Here is a 24,741-nt window from a genome sequence, read left to right as displayed (position 1 = left end):
AGCATCATCCTTAGATACATACTGTTTCCACGGTTGAGGTGGTGGAATCTAGAGGAAAGGAGCCAATATATGAGGCAGACAACAGTCTGATGCACTGGCCAGCTTTATTCAGAGCACAGGGTTAAGAAGGTCACATGAGTGAAGGTCTCATGAGTTCAAGCTGAATATAATCAAAAGGGCAGGCCTCCTATGGCAAAGACTTGTTTCCATAGAGGCATATGAATAACACAGCTGAAATAAACTCACTTCTATCAGCTACACCTGGGAAGAGCATAAAAACCCATTCCAAGAACAATTCCATATTTTGAAGAAACTGTTAGAGTGTCTTGTTAAAAAATTTAAAGTACAAAAGATTTGGCAAATAAATATCTAGACAACTTTATATTTGAATCACAGTGATAAAGAAAGCAAACTAACATCTGGAAGAATACAGATGCAGAGGTGGGATCCTGACTTCACAGAGCTTAGTGGACTCTTAACTTGGAGTTCTGGGTCTAATTTTAAATGTACAGAGACAATGAGAAAGCCAGGGGAAGCTTCAGAAGTACATTATAAAAATAATTTAGTTCGGCATGATGGCACATGCCTGTAATCCCAGCATTTGGGCATCTAGGCAGTTCAAGGCCAGCCTAGGCTACATAGCAAGGCTCTCTTGCGCTCTCTCTCTCTCTCTCTCTCTCTCTGCCTCTCTCTCACACACACACAAAATAAGTTACTGGATTTTGGAATATATATATATATATATATATATATATATATATATATATATATAGTTAGATTATACCTAATCTGAAAGAATATAAAAAATGCAGGGCAGGAGTGTTGCGGCTGTTTTTGCAGAGCAGGGTCTTTGTCAGAGGAGATAATTATGGGTCCATTGAAGAGGGGTCCTCTGGTCATATAGCAGAGGAGAGTTAACTTGAGCAGCTGTGCTGGACCAGGGGCTTGCCATCCTTTATTCCTAAAGAGATTTAGAAAAGAATTGTTAAAGGGCTGTAAGCAGATGTTTGGTTATAGAGTAGAACTGAGAGCTTTCCTGGGAAGGCTGGGGAGGGGGAGAAGCAGAGGTGGGAGAGACAGAGTGGATCAGTGAGAGAAAATGGGCGTAGAGTTAATTCAGGATGATGGTGATTGATCCCATTTTCAGAACTGTTGCTCCAAAATGAGCTACCAAAAGAAGGGAACAGGAGAAAATAGAGGATAAAGGGAAAAACTGTATCTGGGATGGGATGGAAGGGATGAAGGTAGCCAGAGTCTCTACAGCATCGAAACATCTTTTTGAAAATGGAGCTGCTGTGGGCTTAGAAGTACTGGGAGAACTTGCGGGACCTTTATCTGGGTAAAGGGTGAAGTCCATAGGTAAAACATGTAAAAGACAGGCTTAAAACACAACTATGAGGATAATACGGAGGAAAGAGATCAAGGGGGTGGGAGGAACCAGAATGGTGGAGAACCAGAGGCCCATATAGGAGAAGGCTTGTGGTTGAATTTTTGCCTGGCCCCTGTCTCTAGGATCATCTCAAACCAGTTAGGATTTATTGGTGTGGAAGTGGCACAGTTTGAGGAGGGCACAGGGCCCATCCTTAGCAGCAGTCAAAACTAGTCCTTTTTACTTGTGGAACTCTGCAGCAGCCAAGGAGACCAGCCGGACCTGAAGAGGTTAACCAGATCTGAGTCAGTGAGACAGAGGTTTATTGATGCAAAGGCTTCAGTCCGGGTCTCTTAGTTCTGAGGCTCAAAACCAATGTCCATAGTCAGAAGAAGAGGGATGGTTAAGAGATAGTAACTGGAGAACTTTGCAAGGAGCATTAAAAGTCAAAGTTTCACAGGTAAAACTCTCACACCAAGATTGCCATGGTCGATACAACACGCGGTTCTGCGAGACTGCCCAGAGCACATGCCAGTGTAGAAGGTGAGGTGACCTTAACCAGCTGTCTGTTCCATCAAACTCCTGTGTAAGGAACAGGCACCCGGGGGCTTTGTATAGGATGTCAGCTGAAGTCAGCATTCAAGGACTGGGTCTGAACAGAAAGTGTCTAAGTGATACTCCTTACTCCCACATACAATATTGCTTCAAATATTAACAATGTCCATTATTATTTAATGAACAAAAATCTCAAGTAAAACACAATTTTTGCTTAAAAACAATTTGCTAAACTGAAATTTTAAAAATTGAGACTATTACCTCAAATGCCCATATTTAGTATTAAAATATGACAATATATATTTTTGTTAACACAAAATTGTTATAGCTGTATTCCAAGATTATATAATAACTATCAGGCTGGGCTGGAGAGATGGCTCAATGGTTAAGAGAATTGACTGCTCTTCCAAAGGTCCTGAGTTCAAATCCCAGCAACCACATGGTGGCTCACAACCATCTGTAATGGGACCTGATGCCCTCTTCTGGTGTGTCTGAAGACAGCTACAGTGTACTCATATACATAAAATAAATAAATATTTTTTAATAGTATAGAATAGAGTTTATTTAGGGCATGGGGAGGGGAGTTAAGAGAGTAGCAGAGGCAGAGAAAGGCAGAGAGAGGGAGAGTGTAGAGAAGTAGAGGCCGGCCAACACCACGTGGAAGGAGGGGGGAAGGAAATGGGGAGCAAAGGGGGTGCAAGGTGCAAGAGAGAAGCAGAAGTAAGAGGGTAAGAGGAAATAAATCTTAAAAAGAAAAAACCTATCAGGCTGCAGAAGAGACAATTTAAAGCATATTCCCCCCCAAAAAAATGATTTTCAGTGTCTAATTGAAAAATACTCTGAGAGACCACGACACCTTGCTTTTCCTCAGGAGTAGAAAGGGCTAAGTTGCTACCCAGGTCAGTGCCACCATGTCAAGAGTACATGGCTCATTTTATATAACATTTCCTAGAGGTAACCTTATTAACAGAACATTTTAAAAACATCTACACTCTCATTCCATACACTCAGTCAACGGATGAAATCAGTCAGTCATGTCAGATCTGTAATAGATAATTTATATATAACAGGGACTGAATTAACAAAGGCCAGCTCTGTACCTGTTGTCATGAGGCAGATCTCTAGGTCACCACATACTAACAACAGTAAGTACATTTCTTAACTTCATTCTATTTAAATTAAATTACATTTGTAAGCCAAGATAGCCAAATTAAATGCGTTTTAACAGATACTAGCTTTTTGAATTTAAGAAAACATTTGCAAGCGTCAGTGTTAAACCCTGTATTATCTTGTAGGCTTCAAGGTAAGAGTGCAGGTGCTGGCCCTGGAGTTCTCCATCTGGGTAGAGACTATAGTCTCAAAGTGCACAGATGAGCCCAGGACAGATAGAGACGTCTTATCTAAGTCATCTCCTAAAGAATCTAAAGCCTTGGGCATCTATCACCTAGAATAAAACCTTATTATTCATTTAATAAGATCATTTTCTGACTCTACAGATACAAAACCGTCAACCCCACGCTGGCATAGTCCCAACTTTCCAAAGCATGAGTTTGATGACAGAGACTCTGGTAGCCTCCTTTAATGACTGCGGAACATGGGTTGTTAGATGTGGACCCTGGAATTAGCTTTCCCAAAGAGGAAGAACTGAACACCAGCAGACATTAAGGCAGAGTAATTGCTGTTTTCCTCAGGTGGCCACCTTGACCAGAACAGAGACTTTGGAGGAAATTAAAAAGAAAAAAGAAAAGAAAAGAAAACCCTTGGGCCTGGGGTAGATAGGCCAAGTTCCACCTCCAGAGCCATTCTTTTTAGTAGAGTAGAACAGCATGAAACAAATTTCAGTTAGTACTATCCACATTTGAGTCTCTGTAAGACTGACCTAGTGATGTACATATCCATAAGCAGTTTGTGTGTGTCTGCAGATAGCACAGACAACTGGGGTCCTTTTACCTCTGTACTAGCTGGTTTTGTGTGTCAACTTGACACAAGCCGGAGTTATCACAGAGAAAGGAGCCTCCCTTGAGAAAATGCCTCCATGAGATCCACCTGTAAGGCATTTTCTCAATTAGTGATCAAAAGTCTGTGGGGGGCGGGGAGGCGGGGAGGCATTGTCGGTGGTGCCATCCCTGGGCTGGTAGTCTTGGATTCCACAGCAAAGCAAGCTGAGCAAGCCAGGGGAAGCAAGCCAGTAAGCAGCATCCCTCTATGGCCTCTGCATCAGCTTCTGCATCCAGGTTTCTACCATGTGTGAGTTCCAGTCCTGACTTCCCTTGGTGATGAACAGCAAAGTGGAAGTGTAAGCTGAATAAACAAACTCTCTCCTCCCCTGCTTGCTTCTTGGTTATGACTTTTTGTGCAGGAATAGAAACCCTGACTGAGACAACCTTGTAGCTGTTAAAGATACAAATAGGATTTCCAGGCTTAGACAGGCAGACACACAGGAGGAGGGGAGCATAAGGCAAAAGGATTCTTTGTTACCTAAGGAATAATCCATGAGGATGTGAAGTCGAAGGCTTATCAGAAACATTGAGCATTTTGGCCCTGGACATGGTTTTAAGCCAGAGCCTTGAAAACTATTTAAGTGAGCTGTAAGTTTTAAGGGGGCGGTGTGTATGTGTGTGTGTGTGTGTGTGTGTGTGTGTGTGTGTGTGTGTGTGTGTGTCTTGGACCACAGTGCCAGTCCATAAAACAGAATTGTTTAAATCAGTTGAGATATTAAAAATTGAAAGTTCTGAATTTGAGCCTGCAGTGGTCATTTGTCCCGTGTATTTTGAGGACAGATTTGCACTGAAAAGCAAAGGAGAGTCACTGTCACCAGTTTCAGTGCTACAGAAAATTTGGAGTGGATGAGGGACAAAAGCAGAAATAGGTCAATATCCAGTCACTTAGAGCATCCTCAAAATGACCAAACACACCTGCAAAGCAAGAGTGTCCCCAGCTGTTACCATGCCAGGGTTGAGAATCCAGGGTTGAGAGAGAGGTTCTCAGAGTTTTTGGCTGATCTCGTAGTTCTCTCAGCCATAGAAAGTCTCGCAAGCCTAGAAAGTTGACCAAGCAGGTCTCAAGACAGACAGAAGAAAGCTCCAGTGAACTCCCAGACCTAACTAGGTGCCTCCGAATTAGGTCCAGGGGATTACTTGGCCCGAGATTTTGCTATGTTGCATGCATGTTCTGGTCTAATGCAACATGGCCTCCTACCTAGGTCAGACTATGTCAGAGCAAGACAGAACAGTGAGAGAAAGGGAACAGAAAGAGAGAGGGTGACAAGCAAAGGCTGCCTGAGAGAGACGGGTGTTCCTGCTTTCACCTTCTCAGCCTGGGGCCCGGGGAGCATGTGAGAGCCAGGGAGTTTTGGGCCTGAGCTGCAAGGCTCAGACTTCCCATCCTGGATTCCTGCAGCATTGTATTGATTTATATAAAGCAGCTGTGGAGAATGGGAGGTGGAAAGAGGCTTGGTCTGATCTTAAGCAGGACTTTGGTTAGTCACAGCTAAGGGCCATCTTTGTCACCCATATGTGCAGATAACCAATATGTCTCCAGAAGATGATAGCTGAAGCCCCTTACAGAGGTGGAAATGACTTCTGTAGGCCATAGGGGGAGCTGGGGAGTGTAGCCTTTCAGCAGAGAAACTTACCAGTTATTATTTTCAGGATTATTTGATCTGGAGACAAATTGGCTCAGGAGCTCTCTTTTTTTATTCTTTTTTTTTTTTTTAAAGATTTATTCATTTTATGTATATGAGTACACTGTAGCTGTACAGATGGTTGTGAACCTTCACATGGTTTTTGGGAATTGAATTTAGGACCTTTGCTCGCTCCTGTCAACTCCACTCTCTTAGTCCCTGTCCATTGTAAAGAAAGTATCCTTGATGAGGGGTGAGGAGCCCTTTAATACCATATCTGGAAAGGACATGGTAATAATATTAGCTAGTTTTGCTAGTTCCCATACCTGTGGGCCAAGGAATCGCCTTTCATTTGGGCCTTTGATGGCTGCCTCTGTCCTGGGGGTGAATTTTAATAGCATTTTGGTGGGCACGGAACTGCATGAGTGAAGAGGAAGCTGATCCATTTGACCTCTCCCCTCCCCTACACTCTATAGAAAAACCAGAGTGTCTCTCTGTGGGAGCTTAACAGAAGTAGGGAGAGTGCAGGCGAAACACTAGTCAAGGGAAAGTCCTGGCACACCTGTAGTGAAGAATAAACCAAGCCACACAGTATGAAATCCCTCAAAAGCACACGGGGCACAGGAGGGCTTACACAGAGTTTGTGCTAGCCAGCTCTCTTCAGCTCCCATAGTGGGAAAAATTCACTTGTGGTGGAGAAAATGAGCTGGTTTTATCTCAAGAGAAATGGAGTGAAGGTTTCTTAGGAAGGGAGTAAAGTCACTTTTGGGGGCAATTTCCTGCATCTTGATGAGGTTTGGAGTTCTGAAGAGTATCTGTCTGTTAAGGTACAGCCAAGTTGCGCCTCAGGGTTGTGCCGCTGCACCTGTGACCTTAACGGAGAACTCTAGCTCCTGAGGCTAATGCTGTATGATTTGAGGAAAGTGTATTGATAATTTTCATGGAAAAAAAAAACCTGGATAGACAAATCAAATAGGCATTATAAGATGTGGGGTTTTTTTTGTTTTGTTTTTTGTTTGTTTGTTTGTTTTGTTTTGTTTTTGGTTTCTGGTTTTTCAAGACAGGGTTTCTCTGTATAGCCCTGGCTGTCCTGGAACTCACTCTGTAGACCAGGCTGGCCTTGGAACTCAGAAATCCACCTGCCTCTGCCTCCCAAGTGCTGGGATTAAAGGCGTGTGCCACCACCGCCTGGCATAAGATGTTAATGGTAGGATCCAGGTAGTGGTATTTGCTATAAAATTCCACTTTATTGTATGCCCATGTTTAAAATTGTTCATTATATATTGTGGGAAAATTAGTAAAGTTTTGTTTCTCAAGGCAACACGGCAATTTACACAATGTTTTAAACTGTCTCCATCTGTTGTAGGTTGATAGTTTGGTTACTGAAAGCCAACTAACAGGTGCTCTGGAACCAAGTAAACGGAGAGATATTTACCAAAGGTAAAGTGTGCTGCCTGCCTGCCTGCTCAGTGGGTGCCATTTAAATGTTTAACAGTGAGCCTCTCCCTCCCTCTCCCTCCCCTCTCCCTCTTCACCCTCCCCCCACCCAGATCTCTCTCTTACTCTTTCCCTTTCCCCCAAAATGAAATAATAATGGAGAATAATGTGGAAGGAACAGTGAGTAAATGTTTCCATAATGTATTTAAAAACACTTTGTCTACCCAGTCCGAGATCAGAAGGAGAGCAAGAGCAGAGTCCTGGGGGGAAGCAGGGAGCCTGCTCACAGTTTGTTCTTCTCTGTGCTAAGCTGCTCAAGATAGTCACTTCTTCAGCTGTTCTCACATGTTAGCCTCCTGCTCAAAAAAATTGTGGATGATTTAATAAAAAGTATTGCCTAGTTCTAACAATAGAGAACTGACCTAGACTTTATCTTTTTAAAATTTAGATGTATCCAGTTAAAACAGGCAGTAGATGAAAATAAAAATGCTCTTCAAAAATTAAACAAAGTAAGTATGACAAATCACCAAACCTCCTTTTCACAAATACTTTAAGTGGGCATGAGTCTCAGCTGTTGAGGTCTGGACTTGCATCAGGGATGATGTCTAGCTACAGCCAGCTCTGCATTGCTGTTTTAATTTGTTTCTGTTGCTGTGATAAAGGCCATGACCTAAAGGAACTTCAAGGGGGAAAGTCATCTATCTGTAATGTGTGAATGAGGGAAGTGGGGGCAGGGGCTCAGGGCAGGAGCCTAGAGACAAAAACTGAAGCAGAGACCACCACGAGGGTTGCAGCTCTCAGGCTCACTGCTGCCTTCCTTCTAGGGCTGGGCCTCTGGTGTAATAGTCAAGAAAATGTCCCACAGGCCTGCCAACAGGCCAATCTGATGGAGGCAGTTCTTTAGTGGAGAGTTCCTCGGCCAGGTGTGTCAAGTGGACAACCAGAGTCAGCCACCACCATTGCCCCACAGCTTTATTGTGGAGCTTTACTTGAAAGCAGAGCAGCCGGGATTTCAGATACTAGGACTCTTTTGCTTTACCCAGCAACACCAGTTCAGCAAACCTGGGAACAATTTGTTCTTTGTTTTTTCCCTTTCTTTTGCATTAGATTAGTTGTGTGTTACAGTTTAGATTTAGATTTAAAATGTGTGGGGAGAGAGGACCTGATTAAGAGGTTCTTGCTCTCACAGTAACTCTCCTATCAGTGACTCTGCAGAATAAGATGAATAGAAATTTGCTCTTGACAGTCCTTCCTGGGATTTTTAAACACAAGCCAGGTCTCCATGGTGGCCAAGGCTAAAGCCCCTCAGAGCATTTACAGTGGGGGCTACCTGTTCTGAATGCTTGATTCTTACCTGAGCATGTATATGGCCTGAACCTCTCCAGTGACACTGAGCTCTTCTGTGTCAGAGGCAGGCTGGCCCTTTAGGAGCAGTAAAAACATAATTGTTCCTCTTCCAAGGACAACAAAAGGATGCTTTCAAAGGGGGATGGAATCTTGTCTCACCAGTAAATGCTGGAATTTAGGAACAAGCCTTCCTTATCTTTTATCTAATATTCTACTACCTAAACCTACTGACTGTAAAGGTTCTGTAATGTATAATAAAGAAACAAGGAAATCCAAATTTTTTTATCTGCTTTGAATTCCAAGTCAATGAACTATAAACTCTTTCTTCTCCAAGGTAAATGTATTCTTACATTGGTGATTAATATTTCCTTACAACATTTATTTGAGGTTTTGTTATTTACTTATTTATTTATTCATTTATTTATTGGTTGATTTTATTTTGCTTGTGTGTGTGTGTGTTTAAGACAGGGTCTCACTCTGTAGCTCTGGCTGTCCTTAGACCAGAGTGCCCTCAAACTCACAGTGAGCTGCCCGCCTCTGCCTCCTGAGTGCTGGGATTAAAAGTGTATGCCACAACACCTGGCTTCTTTTATTTTTTAAAATATATTTTTATGGATATGAATGTGTGCCTGTCTGGCCATATGTGCCCCTCAGGCCTGCAGTGTCCTCAGGGACCAGAAGAAGTCATTAGATTCCTTAGAACTGGAGTTATAGGTAGCTGTGGGCTATCTCGTGCATGCTGAGAATCTAACCCGTGTCTTCCACTGGAGCAGTAAGCACTCTTAGTCACCGAGCCACCTCTCTGGCCCTGATGTTATTCTTTTACATTAAATGCATTTACAGAATCTGGGTTCGATTTTCCAATGAAATGGGTCCCTGTTCTCCCATAGGCTGATGAAGCTGCACCTGTGGGGAACTATGAGCAGAGGAAGGAGGAGGAGCACAGTCTCCTGGAGAAGCTAGCCTGCCAGCTGCAGGAGCTTGCTGTGGGCATCAGCAAGAAAGACACTCTCAAGTAAGCTCCCTTCCCCCACAGGCCTGTGGCAGCACCTGAATAGAGACATACTGCAGTGTGACTGAAAATGTCAAGAGCAGTGCAGGCAATTCACAGCCACTTGTGGATCCCAGAATGTGTTAGCTCCTGTAAGAGGTGTAAAGAGGCAGGGAGTCTCTGCTCTCACTGTACTCTAGCTGGGGCAATAGACTAGAGATCTGAGAAACTAATAAACCAGAGTTGGAAAATACACAAGCTGCCTTTGAAGCGAATCACAAAGGAAGTGATTTGGGCTGTCCATTTATGTCATTTCCTCTTTCAAAGAACATAAATGTGGAAATAGTGAAAGCAGAAACATGCTCTTTGTTTTGGTTTTTGTTAGAAAGAACATTAATAATATTTTTTCAAATTATAGAGTAAAACCCCTGTAGTTATGAATAAATCCAGTTTGTGGAGAGAGAAATATCAATTATTGAGACTCTTCAAATGTTGTTCTACTTGTCTAGACAGGGTCTTGCTGTGTAGCTCAGGCTACTCTTGGATTTGTAGTCCTCCTCCCTCAGCAGCCTCAGGGGTGGAGTTACAGGTGTGTGTAGCCGTGCCCAGCTCAGTCTTCAGTCTTTTACTCTGAACTCTAGGTAGGATGCTGGTGGATACACATGCAAAGATGCTGGGATTTTTCTGATTTTTAGTATTAAGAATGACAGAGTAGCCAGTGTTGTGTTTCTGCATTAGAAACAACTGTAAAATCCAAGGGATGGGGGCTGGGGGGGGTGCAGCTCTTGGAAGACATTGCACAAAGCTGAACTGACATCCTTCATATACTGGAGATATTCAAAGTGAGCCCTGGCTTTCACCTGTTCCCTAGGGATGAAATGGACTCTAAGCAAGGAACCAGCCTTACTGGGCTGAGGTGCCAGAGATCATATTTTAGAGTTGCTAAGTCCACTGGGACTGAGCCCTGGCACTGTAGAGTGAAAGAAGTTGAGGAGAGACAAGTACAGAAGTCTGGTGTGTACTTGGGCTCCCTAGGGCATGATTCCGAACACCAACCAGAAGGCCTTTATGAGAAGCTGAGAACACTGGGTTTGGTGGTGCATGCCTTTTTTTTTTTTTTTTTTTTCGAGACAGGGTTTCTCTGAGTAGCCCTGGCTGTCCTGGAACTCACTTTGTAGACCAGGCTGGCCTCGAACTCAGAAATCCACCTGCCTCTGCCTCCCAAGTGCTGGGATTAAAGGCGTGCGCCACCACCGCCCAGCTGGTGCATGCCTTTAATCCCAACACTTAGAAGGGAGAGGGAGCTCAGCCCAGTATTCAGGGCTATATAGAGAAACCTCGACTAAAAGAAAAAAAGAAGAGGAGGAAGAAGAGGAGGGGAATGAAGAGAAAGGGAAGCTGAGGGCTTAACAGATCATAACCTAGAGTAAAGAAACTTAACAAGAGCCAGGCAGTGGTGATGCACAGCACTCCAGAGGCAGGGGCAGGTGAACCTCTGAGTTGAAGGCCCAACCTGTTCTACAGAGGGAGTTACAGGCCAGCCTGGGCTACTGCTGTGTAACATTAAACATGTCAGTACTGTAAGAACACAATGTAATCTGTATTTAAATATGCCCATCACAGTATCTAATAAAAAATTACTAAACATGCCAAAACAAAAACAAAACTCAGGGGAGATAAATGAGCAATATAAGTGGGTAGTGTATTGTTAATAAAGGCAGCACAGGATCGAGCCAGGCAGAGGGGCTAGCTGGAAAGGACTTCTAAATGATTTGAGTGATACATTAAAGAAAATTCAGGGACTAGAGAATGCTCAGTAGATAAGAGCACTGGCTACTTTCCCGGAGGACCCAGGTTCAATTCCCAGCACCCACATGGCAGCTCATAGCTGTGTATGACTCCAGTTCCAGAGGATATGATACCCTCATGCAGACATACATGTAGTCAAAACATCAGTGCTTATAAAGATAAGTAAATCTTCAAAAAAAAGAAAAGAAAAGAAAATTCAACATGGAAGAAAATATGGAGAAAGGCAAAGAGATAACAAGGTTCATAGAGTTCTAGTGTAAAAGGTGATCAGATGAGCCTTCTAGCAGCTGAACCACATGCTGGGTAAGGTGATATAACAGATGAGAACTTCACAAATCAGATGCTGCCTAGAGCTCTGGAAAGATAGGAGCGTGCTTATAACTAAAAGGAGAAGTAATGCCTAGACTCTCAAATGGACCAAACATAAGGATTAAAAAAAAATCTGTAAAACAATCATTTTCAATATGCTGACAAGTTATAGACAAAAATGTATACACTAGGTGAGATGATAGGGATGTTAAGTGGGGAAATGAAGACCAGGGATGAAGGAAAAGTCTGGGATAAAATTATAGTAGATGAAAATGTAAACACTGAGTGGTTTCATAGCAAACATCACACTGAAGGAAGGAATTTGTGACCCAGAGTCCAGGATCAAAATTTTTAATCTTATACACTAGAAGGAAAAAAGGAAGGAGGAGAAGAGGAAGAGAAAAAGAAAATAAAGAGGCAGATAAGGAAAAGATGGAGAGGGGAGGGAATGAGGAAGAAGAAGGAGAGATGATGATGATAGTGTGTTGTTCAGACACACACACACACACACACACACACACACACACGGACATAGTGTTGATAACCAAAGATAAATAGAAAATCTTAAAAGCATCTGGGGGACGTGACAAGTAACAGTTTGAGATATAGTTGACATATTAGTAAAAGAATGCCAGTCAAAAGACAATTCTAACCTCTTGAATGGACCAAAATTATCCATTAACCCAGAATTCTGCATGCAGAAGAAGCAAATTCCAGACACTGAAGTGAAAGGCAATTTCAGAGAGACAAAAGCTGAGAAAAGTTGTTAACCTGTCTGTATAGTTTGCCTTTCATTTCAGGCTGCAGGGAAATTACCCCTTATAGAAATCTAGTTTGCAAGGAGTGAAGAGCTGCTATCTTAAAAGTAAATATGAGCTAGGTGTCATGGCACACTCCTTTAATCCCAACAATATGAGGCAAAGGCAGACAAACTCTGTGAGCCTTTTCTATAAGAGTGAGTCTAGGGCAGCCAAGGCTACATAGTGAGACCCTGTCTCAAACAGACAAACAAAGCAAAGCAAAAAAATAAGCAAACAAACAAAGCAAGTAAGCAAACAGCAATAGCAAAAACAAGGCAGGAAAAGAAAATATGAAAAACTAAGCTTTTCTATTTTAGATGCCTTTCAAAGATGTTTTGATTGTGTGGGGTACTTACGATCTATTGTTGGTCCTTGTGCTGTGATGAAACTCATAACCAAAGGCAGCTTGAAGAGGGAAAAGTTTATTTATCTTCCATATCATGAGCCACAGTCCAACCAAGGAAGTCAAGGCAGGAACTCTAGTCAGGCAAGAACCTGGAGGCAGGAACTGATGCAGAAGCCATGGAGGGGTACTGCTGACTGCCTTACTCCTGCCTTCTTATAGAACTCAGCACCACCAGCCCAGGGGTGACCCACACAATGGACTGGGTCTTCCCCCATCAATCACTAATTAAGAAAATGCCCCCATAGACTTGCCTACAGCCCAGTCTTATGGGGACATTTTCTCAATTGATCTTTCCTCTTCCATTTTTAAATGACTCTAGCTTGTATCAAGTTGACATAAAAATTTCAATCACAATAGTCAAAAGCCTTATTATTTGTAATAATTATGTTTTCTAAAGTTGCTATGGATACTGAATTAGAGATTACTTAGCAATTATACTTAGGGAAAAATAGAAGTTTAGAATTCTCTAAGCCTTTGGTCACAGTGTTTTCAACAACAGGGTAATACACAATATTGTTTGCATGTGTTTCTATTTAAAGACAGTACGTGTGCACACACATACACACATACACACACTGATTCATTAACATTAACTCAAAGCCAAAAGAACCATAATTTACACATGAAAAGTCTTACCTAGCCCCTGTATTTTCTCTGTAAGGAAAACACAGCTTTCTACACTTAGAAGCACTTCCTAGTACTCAGCAACCCATTTTGGAGACATTTAAACAGCAAGCATACCACCACCACCACCAACAACAACAACACAAAAAAATGCAGACGACATGATGTTAAGTCAGCCGCAGTAAGGACATCTGTTTACTGCACAAGAGCTAAAGGGAGAGAGAGTGCTGCCATGGTCCGCCTGAGGGGAACCAACTATATATGCATATCTTATCATAAGTACCCCAAATACAGCTTTTGCTTTACACAATCAAACGTCTTTGAAAGGCATCTAAAATAGAAAAGCTTAGATTTTCATAGTTTCATAGTTTCTGCTGCCTTGCAAATGTCCACAGCTGACCACACAAGCACTGCACATGCTAGTTCAATTTTATCAAGTAGACAAATTCAGACATGAAAACTAAACCTAGCGAGTTAGCCATGTGTGCTTGGAGCACAGCAGCAGCACAGGGGAGGTGAGTGCAATTCTACTTGAGATTCTTTTATTTTTGCTGATAATGAAACATGAATTCAAATCAGACTATAACAGATTATATTATAAATGCATACACTAAGAAAACTATACAAACAATAAAGTAGAATGCTAAAAATTATTCAGTAAACAAATTTTTTAAAAAAACACTCTGAGATTCCACCTCACACCAGTCAGATTGGCTAGGATAAAAGACTTGGGACAGCAGATGCTGGAGGGGTTGTGGAGAAAGAGGAACATTACTTCATTGCTGGTGGGATTGCAAACTGGTACAACCACTCTGGAAATCAGTTTGGCGGTTCCTCTGGAAATTGGAAATAGTTCTACCGGAGGACCCAGCTATGCCACTCCTGGGCATATACCCAAAAGATGCTCCAACATGTAATAAAGACACATGCTTCACCAAAAAAAAAAAAAAAAGAAGAAGAGGAAACAACAAAAGTAGCACATGAGATAGAAGTAAACTAAAGATGATGGGCCTGTGTTGTCGTTACTGAGACACTGTGTTAAACTAAAGGTGACATGCCTGTGATGTCGTCACTGAGACAGTTATGTTGAAGGTAAGTGGATAGCATTCTGCTTAACAGAGAGTGATTGTCAGGTTGCCTTGGGGTTTGGGTTTGTTTGTTTTGTATTTTTTTTATAGACTCAAATATGTATATTGCTTATAAGAGTTTATACATTAGTGACAAATTATAGATAACTTCAAAGTAAGAGACTAGAAAATATATTATATGCAAATGCCAACAAAAGGCAGTAAGGCAGTTACTTTAACCAGGCAAAGTAGATATCTAGGCCAGAAGTGTTTACTACATAAAGGAGAACATTTTGTATTTATAGAAGAGTAAGTTCAAGTAGGGGAAATATGATCCCAACAACAGATTCAAATGTATAAAGCCAGAGTTGCCAGACCTGTGGGCCAGTAAATCAATCCATGATACTCAGTGACCTTGACTTATAACATCGGTGTAGACTGTGTAGATCTGTGTGCACAAGGACACAGTGTGCTGCTATTCAAGGGCAGTGCACATATGACATCGATTGTTAATTAAAACAAAAGCCACAAAATACTTGTCAGTTTGTTTCTAAAATTTGAATCTGTATCATGCATATTGTTTGAAATTTTGGAATTACATTAAAATTCAATAATAAAAATAGAAATCACCAATGTTTGCAAATTAAATCATACACCTTTTATATAACTCACAAGTCAGAGAAAATGCTGCAGTGACAGCATGTTATGAATAAAAAAATGAACATATCTTGTGAGTTACAGCCAAAGCGGTGCTTAGGGGAAATGTATAGCTTTGAGTGAGTAATTTGGAAAGAAGATTGAGAAAAAATTAGAGCTTCCGATTTAAGGAGACAAAGATGAAAGGAAGGGACCAAAGAAAACCTAAGAAAGGGAACAAAGAAAGCAGCAGAAACAAGAACAGCTAATCAGTGGGTTAGATCAACAGACAAAAGTCATGTTTTCTTCCCTTTCCTTTCCTTCTCTTTTTTTTCTTTTCTTTTGAGAAATAATTGTGGCTCTTTATGAGTGTAGTAGCACATATCTCTCATCCTACACTTGGGAGGCTAAGGCCACAGGTTGACCAAGAATGGGGTTATGCTCAGTAGTAGAACATTTGCCTAACATATCAAAGCCTTCGGTTCCATCCCAGCATTACAAACACTCAGACTAGATAATCTACCCGTTTATTCAAGGAGGGATGAGCAGAGGCAGAACTGAAACCTGTGCCCATGCTGTCTGCACCGAATAAAATGCTTGAGCAGTGTATGCAGGGACCACTCCAGGGTTTGGATACAGGCTCCAAGCTCTGGCTCCTCCTCCACCCTCAGTGCCTCCCACCCTGCAAGCTCAGCCTGAAGGTGGAAACTGTCAGCCACACTTTTCCTGCTTCCTTCCACTTCCAGCTCCAAATGTGGAGCAGCTCTTGTTCATACAAGCCTTTTCCACTTGCTCATTGTGTCGGGATGCAACTCCCATTGTCTTCCTGATAGAACTGCCCTTCTCCCCCACCTCCCCACCCCCCCCCACCCCCAGCCCCCATGCAACTCCAGGCGGTCCTCCTGATAGAAGTGTTTTTCAGAGTTGAGGCACACAGTGACAAGGAGGAAGATGACACAACTGAAGAAGATGAAGAAGAAGAAACTGAAGAAACTGGTGGAGAGGAGGAAGAGTCAGAAGGGGATGAGGAAGGAAAGCAGGAACAAGCCTCCCCCGAAGAAGCAGAAACTGTCACGTACATTGCTCTTGGGGACTTCGCTGCTCAGCAGGCTGGGGACCTGACGTTTAAGGTAAGGTGGAGTATGTCTGCAGACTAGCCAGGGTAACTGCATGACTGACAGTACAAAAGCTTTGTGTGCTTGTGTTACAGTCTTGAGAAGAATCCATCTTCAGAAAAATAATCATAACATCTAAGTAGCACTAATTGGAGGCTCTCTTATTAAAATTACCCCTTCTAAAGATTTGTTTTTTGAAAAAATAGCTTATACAGAGAAACCCTGTCTCAAAAAAACAAAACAAAAAAAGAAAAAGAAAAAGAAAAATAGCTGCAGTTTTGATAACTCCTAATAAGGGTAAATTTTATAATTATGATATGCATGAAATTACTTAATCCAAGCAGAGCCTGCAGCTTGTGGCAACAGGCATGCTTCATGTCATTAGAGACACTTCTTCAGCAATGGACTGAAGTCCATTCCCTGGCAATGGACTTAGGCCTTTACTTCCAGCACTCAGGAGGCAGAGACAAACAGATGTAAGTTCAAAACCAGCCCAGTCTACATAGTGAGTTCCAAGCCAGCCAAGGCTACATGATGAGTCCTTGCCTCAAAAAACCAAAACACTCCCCTCCAACCTGCCTCCCTAAGACCCCCTCAGGGTATTGCTTCTTGAGTGCTAGAGAGCAAACTGCAGGCCTTACAAGTGCTAGGCAGCCACTTTCCCACCGAGTCAGCCTCACCCTGAGACTTGCTGTTCTTAAAGAAGCTTGTGGCGTTCTGCCATCAACATGAGTGAAAACTCTAAAGAATATGCTCATCTTAGTCCTTTAGTCATCTATTTTCAGAATTAAATAACAAATGAGTAATATGATATATAAGTATATTATAAAACTTATACATTTATGTTTTAGTTCATAGGATTATTTTTAAATTCTGAAGAATGCCATCAATATTAGACATAATGGATACTCTAAGAAAGACTTTGTTTTTCAATATCATCAATGGTAGAACCTCTTTGCTCATTAAAGATGAGATAGATAGATAGATAGATAGATAGATAGATAGATAGATAGATAGATCTGTCTGTGTGTGTATATTTGACATGTTCTCATAATCTCTGGCTGGCTTGGAACTCATTATATAGACTACACTACCCTCAAACTCAAGCGATCCACCTGCTTCTACCTCCTGAATGCTGGCATTAAATGTATGCACTACCATACCTAGCTGGTAGATTATATTTTTCTGTGTGCATAAATGTCATTCAAAATGTTAATTGGAATATATTAGATAAGTACTATTTTTGCTTCAGCATAGGGTTTAATTTTAATGTAATTTCACAGAACTGATTTTCCTCAAGGATTCACATGCTGCTTCTGAAAAATATTGTCCAAAGAGAGATGCAAAATCCAAAATGTCTTATATAATAATCCAAGTGTTAACATAAGCATGGTGCCTTAAAAATGATAGTGAACGGGCTGGAGAGATGGCTCAGCAGTTAAGAGCACTTGCTGCCTTTACAGAGGACCTGGGTTTAGTAACTCCAGTTCCAGGGAACTCAAAGCCATTTCTGACTTCCATAGATAGCAGGCATTCATGTGATACGTAGATATGCATGCAGGCAAAGCATTCATACACACCAAAAAAAAAAAAAAAAAAAGTGAAAAGGTGCTTGTCACTTGAATAAAAGCCTCATGTGAAGTGGTTCATTTGTAGTCACAGAGTCAGTAGTAGAGTGTTACAGATTTATTTCTTTTTCTTTTAAATGGGACTAAATAAGCTCATTTTACCTTTGTAAAAAAAAATTTTTTTTTGAAGCATTGAAGCATTTGTAATGAAATATTCATTCATGGCTTTATAGTCTTTGTTCAGTTTCTAATTTGTTTCCATTTAAGAAAGGTGACATTCTCCGTATAGTTGAAAAGAAGCCTGATGGTTGGTGGCTGGCTAAGGACGCTGAAGGAGTTGAGGGTCTCATTCCCAGGACCTACTTGGAGGTTAGTCCTGATCATTTCCACCTTTCCAACTCAAGTGTTGCCATTTTGATGGTAATGAGCATAGAGTTGTGCTTCCGATTTGTTGATAAGTGAATAGCTTTAATTTTAAAGAGACAATGAGTAGGGGAAATGTGCTTACCAGTCCCCTCCCCCACCCACACACACCCCGGGCATGCTTGTGAGCCCTGGAACTCTCCCATCATGAGGGTGCTTTGGGTTAGTGCTGTTTCAATTACTGTCCACCTTAGTTTCTGAGTCAAGGTCTCTCACTGGGTTGCATGTGACATACATAGGCTATCAAGTCCCAGAGATCTGCCTGGTGTAATCAGAAATGCTTTCAGAACAGAGATGGGGAGGCAGCCGCTGCTGTGATGGCCCACAAAGCCATCTTTGGATTTGATTTGTTTTACCAATTTGCCATTACCTGAGAGTGTTTTCTTGTATGTTTGACAGTGCTGGCTGTGGTCATCAAAACCAACCTCATTATAGTTTTATTTGCATTTATTATATTCCTTGTTGGAGTCCAGAAGATGCCTCACAAACCACATGAGCACAGCTCTCAATCAGACAGGGAGAATTTATTGAGCATAGGCCCCAGGACTGATGGCTCAGGGCTGCAGTCCAGGCTTGGGAGCTCAATGTTGACTCAAGATCCTATGGGGCTTTTAAGCCTGCGATCTACAGACATCTGTGCCAAGTTACTCCATCATTCAGGACTTAGGGATAGGGCATCTCCTTAGGAACATGTCCTTGTTGTACATTTGTCCTGTTCCTGTTGGTTGGGGTATCCAGCTGTGGCAGGGGACTTGCCTTGTATAAAATTCATGCCTTAACTTGCCAACCACGATGTCAGTTACCCACATACATGTCTGTTCTGCCAAGGAGGATGTCAGTTCCCAGGGAGCTCTTGGGAACTTAAACTTTACTCGACCCCTACTCGGAGTGGAAGTCTTATTCTAAGTAGATGCAGGTGTGTCTCTTATGTTGGGGTCCATCCCAGGGGCAGCTTATACAGCAATACCTTAAAAGCTCATACATAGGTGCAAGAAGTGCTGCTGGGTAGTTGGTGTGGATCTGAGTTAGTGTAGGTAACTACACAAAGCAGTTCTAACTGACTTCTATTGTGATTGGTTTCCAAGAACACAGATCATCCTAGTAACAGGATACGTAATCAACTTGGGCCCGAGAAAGTTTCCTAATAACAGCAGAAACAACATAGGACAAAGTTTCCTTCTAATATTAGTAACAGCACAAAATGGCAGGTTAGCCAGGTAACAGTTACTTAGGCCTTAACATTCTAATTCTACCGAAGCCTTAACCCTCCTTGTTACCTATTTGTATCATTCCTTATTGAATATAACAGCTGTTATAATATTAATGAAGATATTACCCTTCAGACATTTGTGTTTGATATTTTTGTTGGCTTTCAGCTGTGTGTATTTTTGGTAGCTAAATCTATCAGTGTTGTGTTTCCAGTTATGACTTTTGGTTTTACATTTGGTATTACTTCTAAAAAGGGCATCCTCATTCCAAGACTAATTTTTCTAGCACTTTTACTGATTTTTTCTTAATTTTAATTTAAATTCCATCTGACTAGACAGATATGCAACTTAAACTTGTTCCTCCTCCTTCCCCTCCTCTCCTACCACTTTCTCTTCTTCCTCTTCTTCTTCTTCTTCTGCTGCTTCTTTCTTCTGTTTTTATTTTTCTTGGACAGGATCTTGTTGTGAGGCCCAGTCCAGGCTAAAACTCATGATCCTCCTGACTCACTCATGTCAACTTGGGAAACCTGTGCAATTACCATGCCTGTCTGTCATTTTTTTCAAATAGTGAAATTACCAAACACGTGTTATAAGCTTTACATAAAAATATCCCCATCTATGCTAAATACTGATATTTTTGGTGTTTGATTTTGTATTGGCTGAAAATCACTTTATATGTCCAAATTTTCTCAGCCCTATAATAAAGAAGACAAACTGGAATCAAGCGAAGACAGCGAGGAGGGCGGTGAGGAGGATGGTGAGGAGGATGTGGAGGTGGTGGATGAAACTGCAGATGGAGCCCAGGTGAAGCAGAGGTAGGAGGTGGGAGAGGGCATTGGGGTGGCTTAAACTTGTATGTACATGTTCAAGCATGTGTTAGTGGGTGTAGTGCATGTGTGTGTGTGGGGGGGGACCTTGGATAGTGTATCCCAGGAGCTGTGCACCTTGCTTTTTGATATTGGGTCTCCCTTGACCTTGGAGCTGGCTCAATAGTCTAAGCTGGGTGGCCAGTGAGTCCCAGGGACCTTGCTTTCTCTACCTCCCCAGCTCTGAGATTAAAAATATGCATTAGCATGCCTTGCTTTTTATGCCAGCTCCAGGGTTTTGAACTCAAGTCCTCATACTTGCATGGCAACTAAATCATCTGCAGCTTCAGAAACTTTTGGCTTTATTTTTGCTGTTATGAATAATTCAACATTTCTTGAAATGAAGACAAGTTTTGCTACTTTAATTTTGTAAATCTTTTAGGGCCTTTAGCCCTAGCTGGGCCTCCCCTGAGAAGACCATTTCGTTTTCAGAACTGATTGGTGGTTCCACACTTAGTTCTTGGCTGCCGGTTGAAATGGGCACAACTAGTCCCTGCACTGGGCGCAATTGGTCACTGCACTGGGCATGACTGGTCCCTGCACTGGGCACAACTGGTCCCTGCACTGGGCATGACTGGTTTCTGCACTGGGCACGACTGGTCCCTGCACTGGGCACGACTGGTCCCTGCACTGGGCACAATTGGTCACTGCACTGGGCACAATTGGGCACTGCACTGGGCATCACTGGTCCCTGCACTGGGCACGACTGGTCCCTGCACTGACCTTGCTCCTTTGTCTTCCTAGAACGGATTCCCATTGGAGTGCTGTCCGAAAAGCTATCTCAGAGGTTGGTACCCCAGTATCCATAATTGATGGACAAGTGAGATACATTTGGTTTGTTACTTAGTAGTTCAGACTGAGTTCAGGGCAGAACAGAATCGGGAGGGTGTCAGAGATCGCAACAGGTACAAGGTGGGAGCATAAGGCACACCTGCTTCCGTGGGCCCATGATGCAAATGGCATTCTCATTAGGTCCTTTTGGATAAGAAGTAGAGAATCTCATCTGTGATATGACTTGAGAGCTTGGGATTTTTCTGTGTTCCTACATGATTTTCTATCATTTTGGAATATTAAAGTTGAGCTATTAAAAAAAGACATTTAAAAAGACATCAGAGTGAGAAATTACCCATCATTCTGTCAATCAGAAATTATCTAACACTGAAATTTCTCCCAACCCCACAGATCACCCCCACTAGCAGTGTAGTGAGTAGCTTCCTCACTCTTGGTTCCCCTTCTTAGTTACCAGGGTGTGCTTTGAGTTGGTGGGCAGTACTCACACGCACACAACATCCATTGCTTCTAAAGTGCCTATCAGGTGCAGTGGTCACCATTTGTTTGGTGGCATGTGCTGTGGACCTTGACAGGAGTGGGGATACTTTGGCAGCTAATTTAGAACCCAGAGCTCCGTTCTCCAGTCACTATGAGAAGGATGAGTGCCACCCTTGAGGAATTTGGGCTTGCACTGCAGTATTTCTTTTTTCTTTTTCTTTTTTTTCATTTTTCTTTTCTTCTTTTTAAAAAAGATTTATTTATTTTATGTATATGAGTACACTGTAGCTGTCCTCAGACACACCAGAAGAGGGCATCAGGTCCCATTACAGGTTGTTGTAAGCCACCATGTGGTTGCCAGGAATTGAGCTCAGGACCTCTGGAAGAGCATTCAGTGCTCTTAAGTGCTGATCCCTCTCTCCAGCCCCCACTGCAGTATTTCTTACGTCACAGTCTGTATGGTCTGTATTTCCCTTTTGGGGTTGTAGTTGCAATAGTGTTGAAGTTTTACAAAGGCAAGAAGAGGAATGGGAACAACAAGTCTTTCATTTTCCTCTCTTCAGCAGATAAACACTGTTGACGTGTTAGCCACAATGGGAGCCATTCCTGCAGGGTTCCGGCCTTCCACACTCTCCCAGCTGCTGGATGAAGGTAACACAGGCTTTCAATTTCTGTATTCTTTTTTTTTTTTTTAAAGATTTATTTATTTTATGTGTATGAGTACACTGTAGCTGTACAGATGGCCGTGAGCCATCATGTGTGTGGCTGCTGTTGAACTCAGGACCTTTGCTGGCCCGCTCTCTCTGGCCCTGCTCGCTCTGGCGTAATTTACTGCAGCTGTCTTCAGACGCACCAGAAGAGGGCATCCGATCTCATTACGAGTGGTTGTGAACCACCATGGTGGTTGCTGGGATCCGAACTCAGGACCTTCGGAAGAGCAGTCAGTGCTCTTACCCGCTGAGCCATCTCACTAGCACCCCAGTTTCTGTATTCTTGTAGTTCAACAGACAAGGCTGGATGCTAACTCTTCTATAATTGCCCAAACAAGTTGAAAATACTGAATCTACCCCCTGCGTGTGTGTATGTGTGTGTGTGTGTGTGTGTGTGAGAGAGAGAGAGAGAGAGAGAAAGAGAGAGAGAGAGAAAAAGAGAGAGAGGGAAAGGGAGAGAGAGAGAAGGGCTGAATTTGATTCTGTGTGTACCTGTGCTGAGGTCAGAGGTCAACACCATGTGTCTGCCTCAACTGTGCCCTACCATATTTTTTGAAGCAAGGCCCCTTACATAATTCTGCTAGACTTGCTAGCCAGCAAGCCCCAGGGATCCCCTGCTTCTGTACCCCAGCACGGGACCACAGGTGTGTGTCACTGCACTGCTCTTGGCTTTTTTGCCTGGGTTCTGAGGGATAGAACTCAGGTCATCAAGCTCACATGGCAAGTTTCTGATCTGTCTCCCCAACCCTGAACCTCACCTTCTTGAGTTCATCTTCTCCTCATCCTCCCTGTGGCAGCGATGGAGGGCAGGTGATGCATGGTGCTCTGGCTCCCATTTCCTTTCTTTGTTACACAAACATGACTTCTTATTTACTTGCCCTTCCCTGTATCTATAGCCAACCTCTCCCAGCCTTCCTGCTTCTGGTACTTGCCCCATCAGTGTTACCAGGATACCTAGTCCTGTGGCTTTAAGGGCATAGCACTTGGCACAGAGCAAGGGCTCTAAAACTGTTTCTTGAATAAGTAGTGCTTTCTCTAATAAATACTCTGTGGTTGTAGGCCTGTGATCCCAGCATGCGGGAGGCAGAGACAAGAGGGCCAGAAGTTCCGGTCATCTGTGGCTGCAGAGAGAGTTAGAGGACCCTGGTGTTTAGTGATTACAGATTTCTTACATTTTACACAAGTATTTGAAGCACGTTGTTTGTCTAAACCTTTAGAACTCTTTTAAAGCCTTGAAGTGATTTTTACTTTTTTTTAGAGGGTTGTCGGGGATTGTCCTGGAATTTAATCCATAGACCAGGCTGGCTTCAAACTCAGAGACCTAACTGCCTCTGCCTCCTGAGTGCTGGGATTAAAGGTGTGTGCTAATACACCCAACTAAGGTGATCTTTCTGTCTAAGTTTTGTGCTTTGTTTTAATATACAAACACATATTGGTATGTCTGTCTCAGGGACTGAGCTCTTAGTAAGTGCATGGCTTTTCAGAAAGTTTTTGCTAAGTTTGTCCTGTAACAGTATGGATTTAGGGTTTTGAATTTCAGCTCTCTTTTTTGTAAGAAAATAAAAAGAATGTTGTTTCAGCAGGGAACCAGTTTCGAGCAAGCTACTTCTTGCAGCCAGAGCTCACAACATCACAGCTGGCCTTCAGAGATCTAATGTGGGATGCTAAGGCAGGCACGGTATGTGTAGTAGTCACTGTTAGTCAAATGAGAGTGTCCAGTATCTCTCCTGTGGCAATTATGTAAATAGCATGCAAATTGACAAATACATTGCAGAGAACATACTCTATATTTCTGGAAGATATTTTATAATTTGAAACTTTGTGCCTCATTTATCTTCCTTTTTTCTGTTGTTTTCTCTCATTACAAAAGAACTAATTCTAACTTTATATATTAACCATTCTCTTTTTTTTTTTTCTTGAGACAAGGTCTTACTATGTAACTCCAACTATCCAGCCATTTTTTTAAAAAAGAAGATTTATTTTATGTATATGAGTACACTGTAGCTGTCTTCAGACATACCAGAAGGAGACATCAGACTCCATTACAGATGGTTGTGAGCCACCATGTGGTTGCTAGGGATTGAATTCAGGGACCTCTGGAAGAGCAGTCAGTACTCTTAGCCACTGAGCCATCTCTCCAGCCCCCTGCCATTTTTTTCCTGAAGAAAAATATGTGTGTGTGTGTGTGTGTGTGTGTGTGTGTGTTTATGTATGTTTTTGTGTGTATTTTGACCTCATATGTCTTTGTATCACATGTGTTCCTGGTACTTCGAAAGGCCAGAAGAGGGAGTTGAGTCCTCTGGAACTAGAGTTACAGACAGTTGTGAGCCACCATGTGGGTGCTAAGAATTTAACCCCAGATGTCTAGAAGATCAACCAGGGCCTTAACCACTGAACCACCTCTCCAGTCTTCTATCTTTACCTCAGTTTTTCATATGTAAAAATGGGTGGTTAGTAATAATAACAATAGAGCTGGGCAGTGGTGGCTCACACCTTTAATCCCAGTACTTGGGAGGCAGAGGCAGGGGATTTCTGAACTTGAGGCCAGCCTGGTCTACAGAGTAAATTCCAGAACATCCAGGGCTATACAGAGAAACCCTGTCTTGAAAA

General features: G+C 42.4%; 1 protein-coding gene across 8 annotated transcripts in view; it reads left to right on the top strand.

Moving 5' to 3' along the window:
• Positions 1–24,741, top strand: part of Nphp1 (nephrocystin 1) — a 52,356-nt gene that overhangs the window by 1,642 nt on the left and 25,973 nt on the right. For 2 of the 8 annotated variants that reach the window (XM_031371841.1, XM_031371837.1), the window contains exons 2-10: positions 6,913–6,986; positions 7,432–7,492; positions 9,221–9,345; positions 15,895–16,102; positions 17,923–18,024; positions 19,980–20,101; positions 20,897–20,939; positions 21,988–22,072; positions 23,715–23,809. In XM_031371841.1, the coding sequence (XP_031227701.1) occupies positions 6,913–6,986; positions 7,432–7,492; positions 9,221–9,345; positions 15,895–16,102; positions 17,923–18,024; positions 19,980–20,101; positions 20,897–20,939; positions 21,988–22,072; positions 23,715–23,809 (915 nt within the window). Of the gene's footprint in view, positions 1–6,912; positions 6,987–7,431; positions 7,493–9,220; positions 9,346–15,894; positions 16,103–17,922; positions 18,025–19,979; positions 20,102–20,896; positions 20,940–21,984; positions 22,073–23,711; positions 23,810–24,741 lie in introns of all 8 variants that reach the window. The other 6 variants (XM_031371840.1, XM_031371836.1, XM_031371839.1 and 3 more) reach the window with 3 other exon arrangements.

This window comes from Mastomys coucha, unplaced genomic scaffold (genome assembly GCF_008632895.1).
Source record: "Mastomys coucha isolate ucsf_1 unplaced genomic scaffold, UCSF_Mcou_1 pScaffold15, whole genome shotgun sequence".
Taxonomy (NCBI): Eukaryota; Metazoa; Chordata; class Mammalia; order Rodentia; family Muridae; genus Mastomys; species Mastomys coucha.
This window is presented reverse-complemented; position numbering and strand designations above follow the sequence as displayed.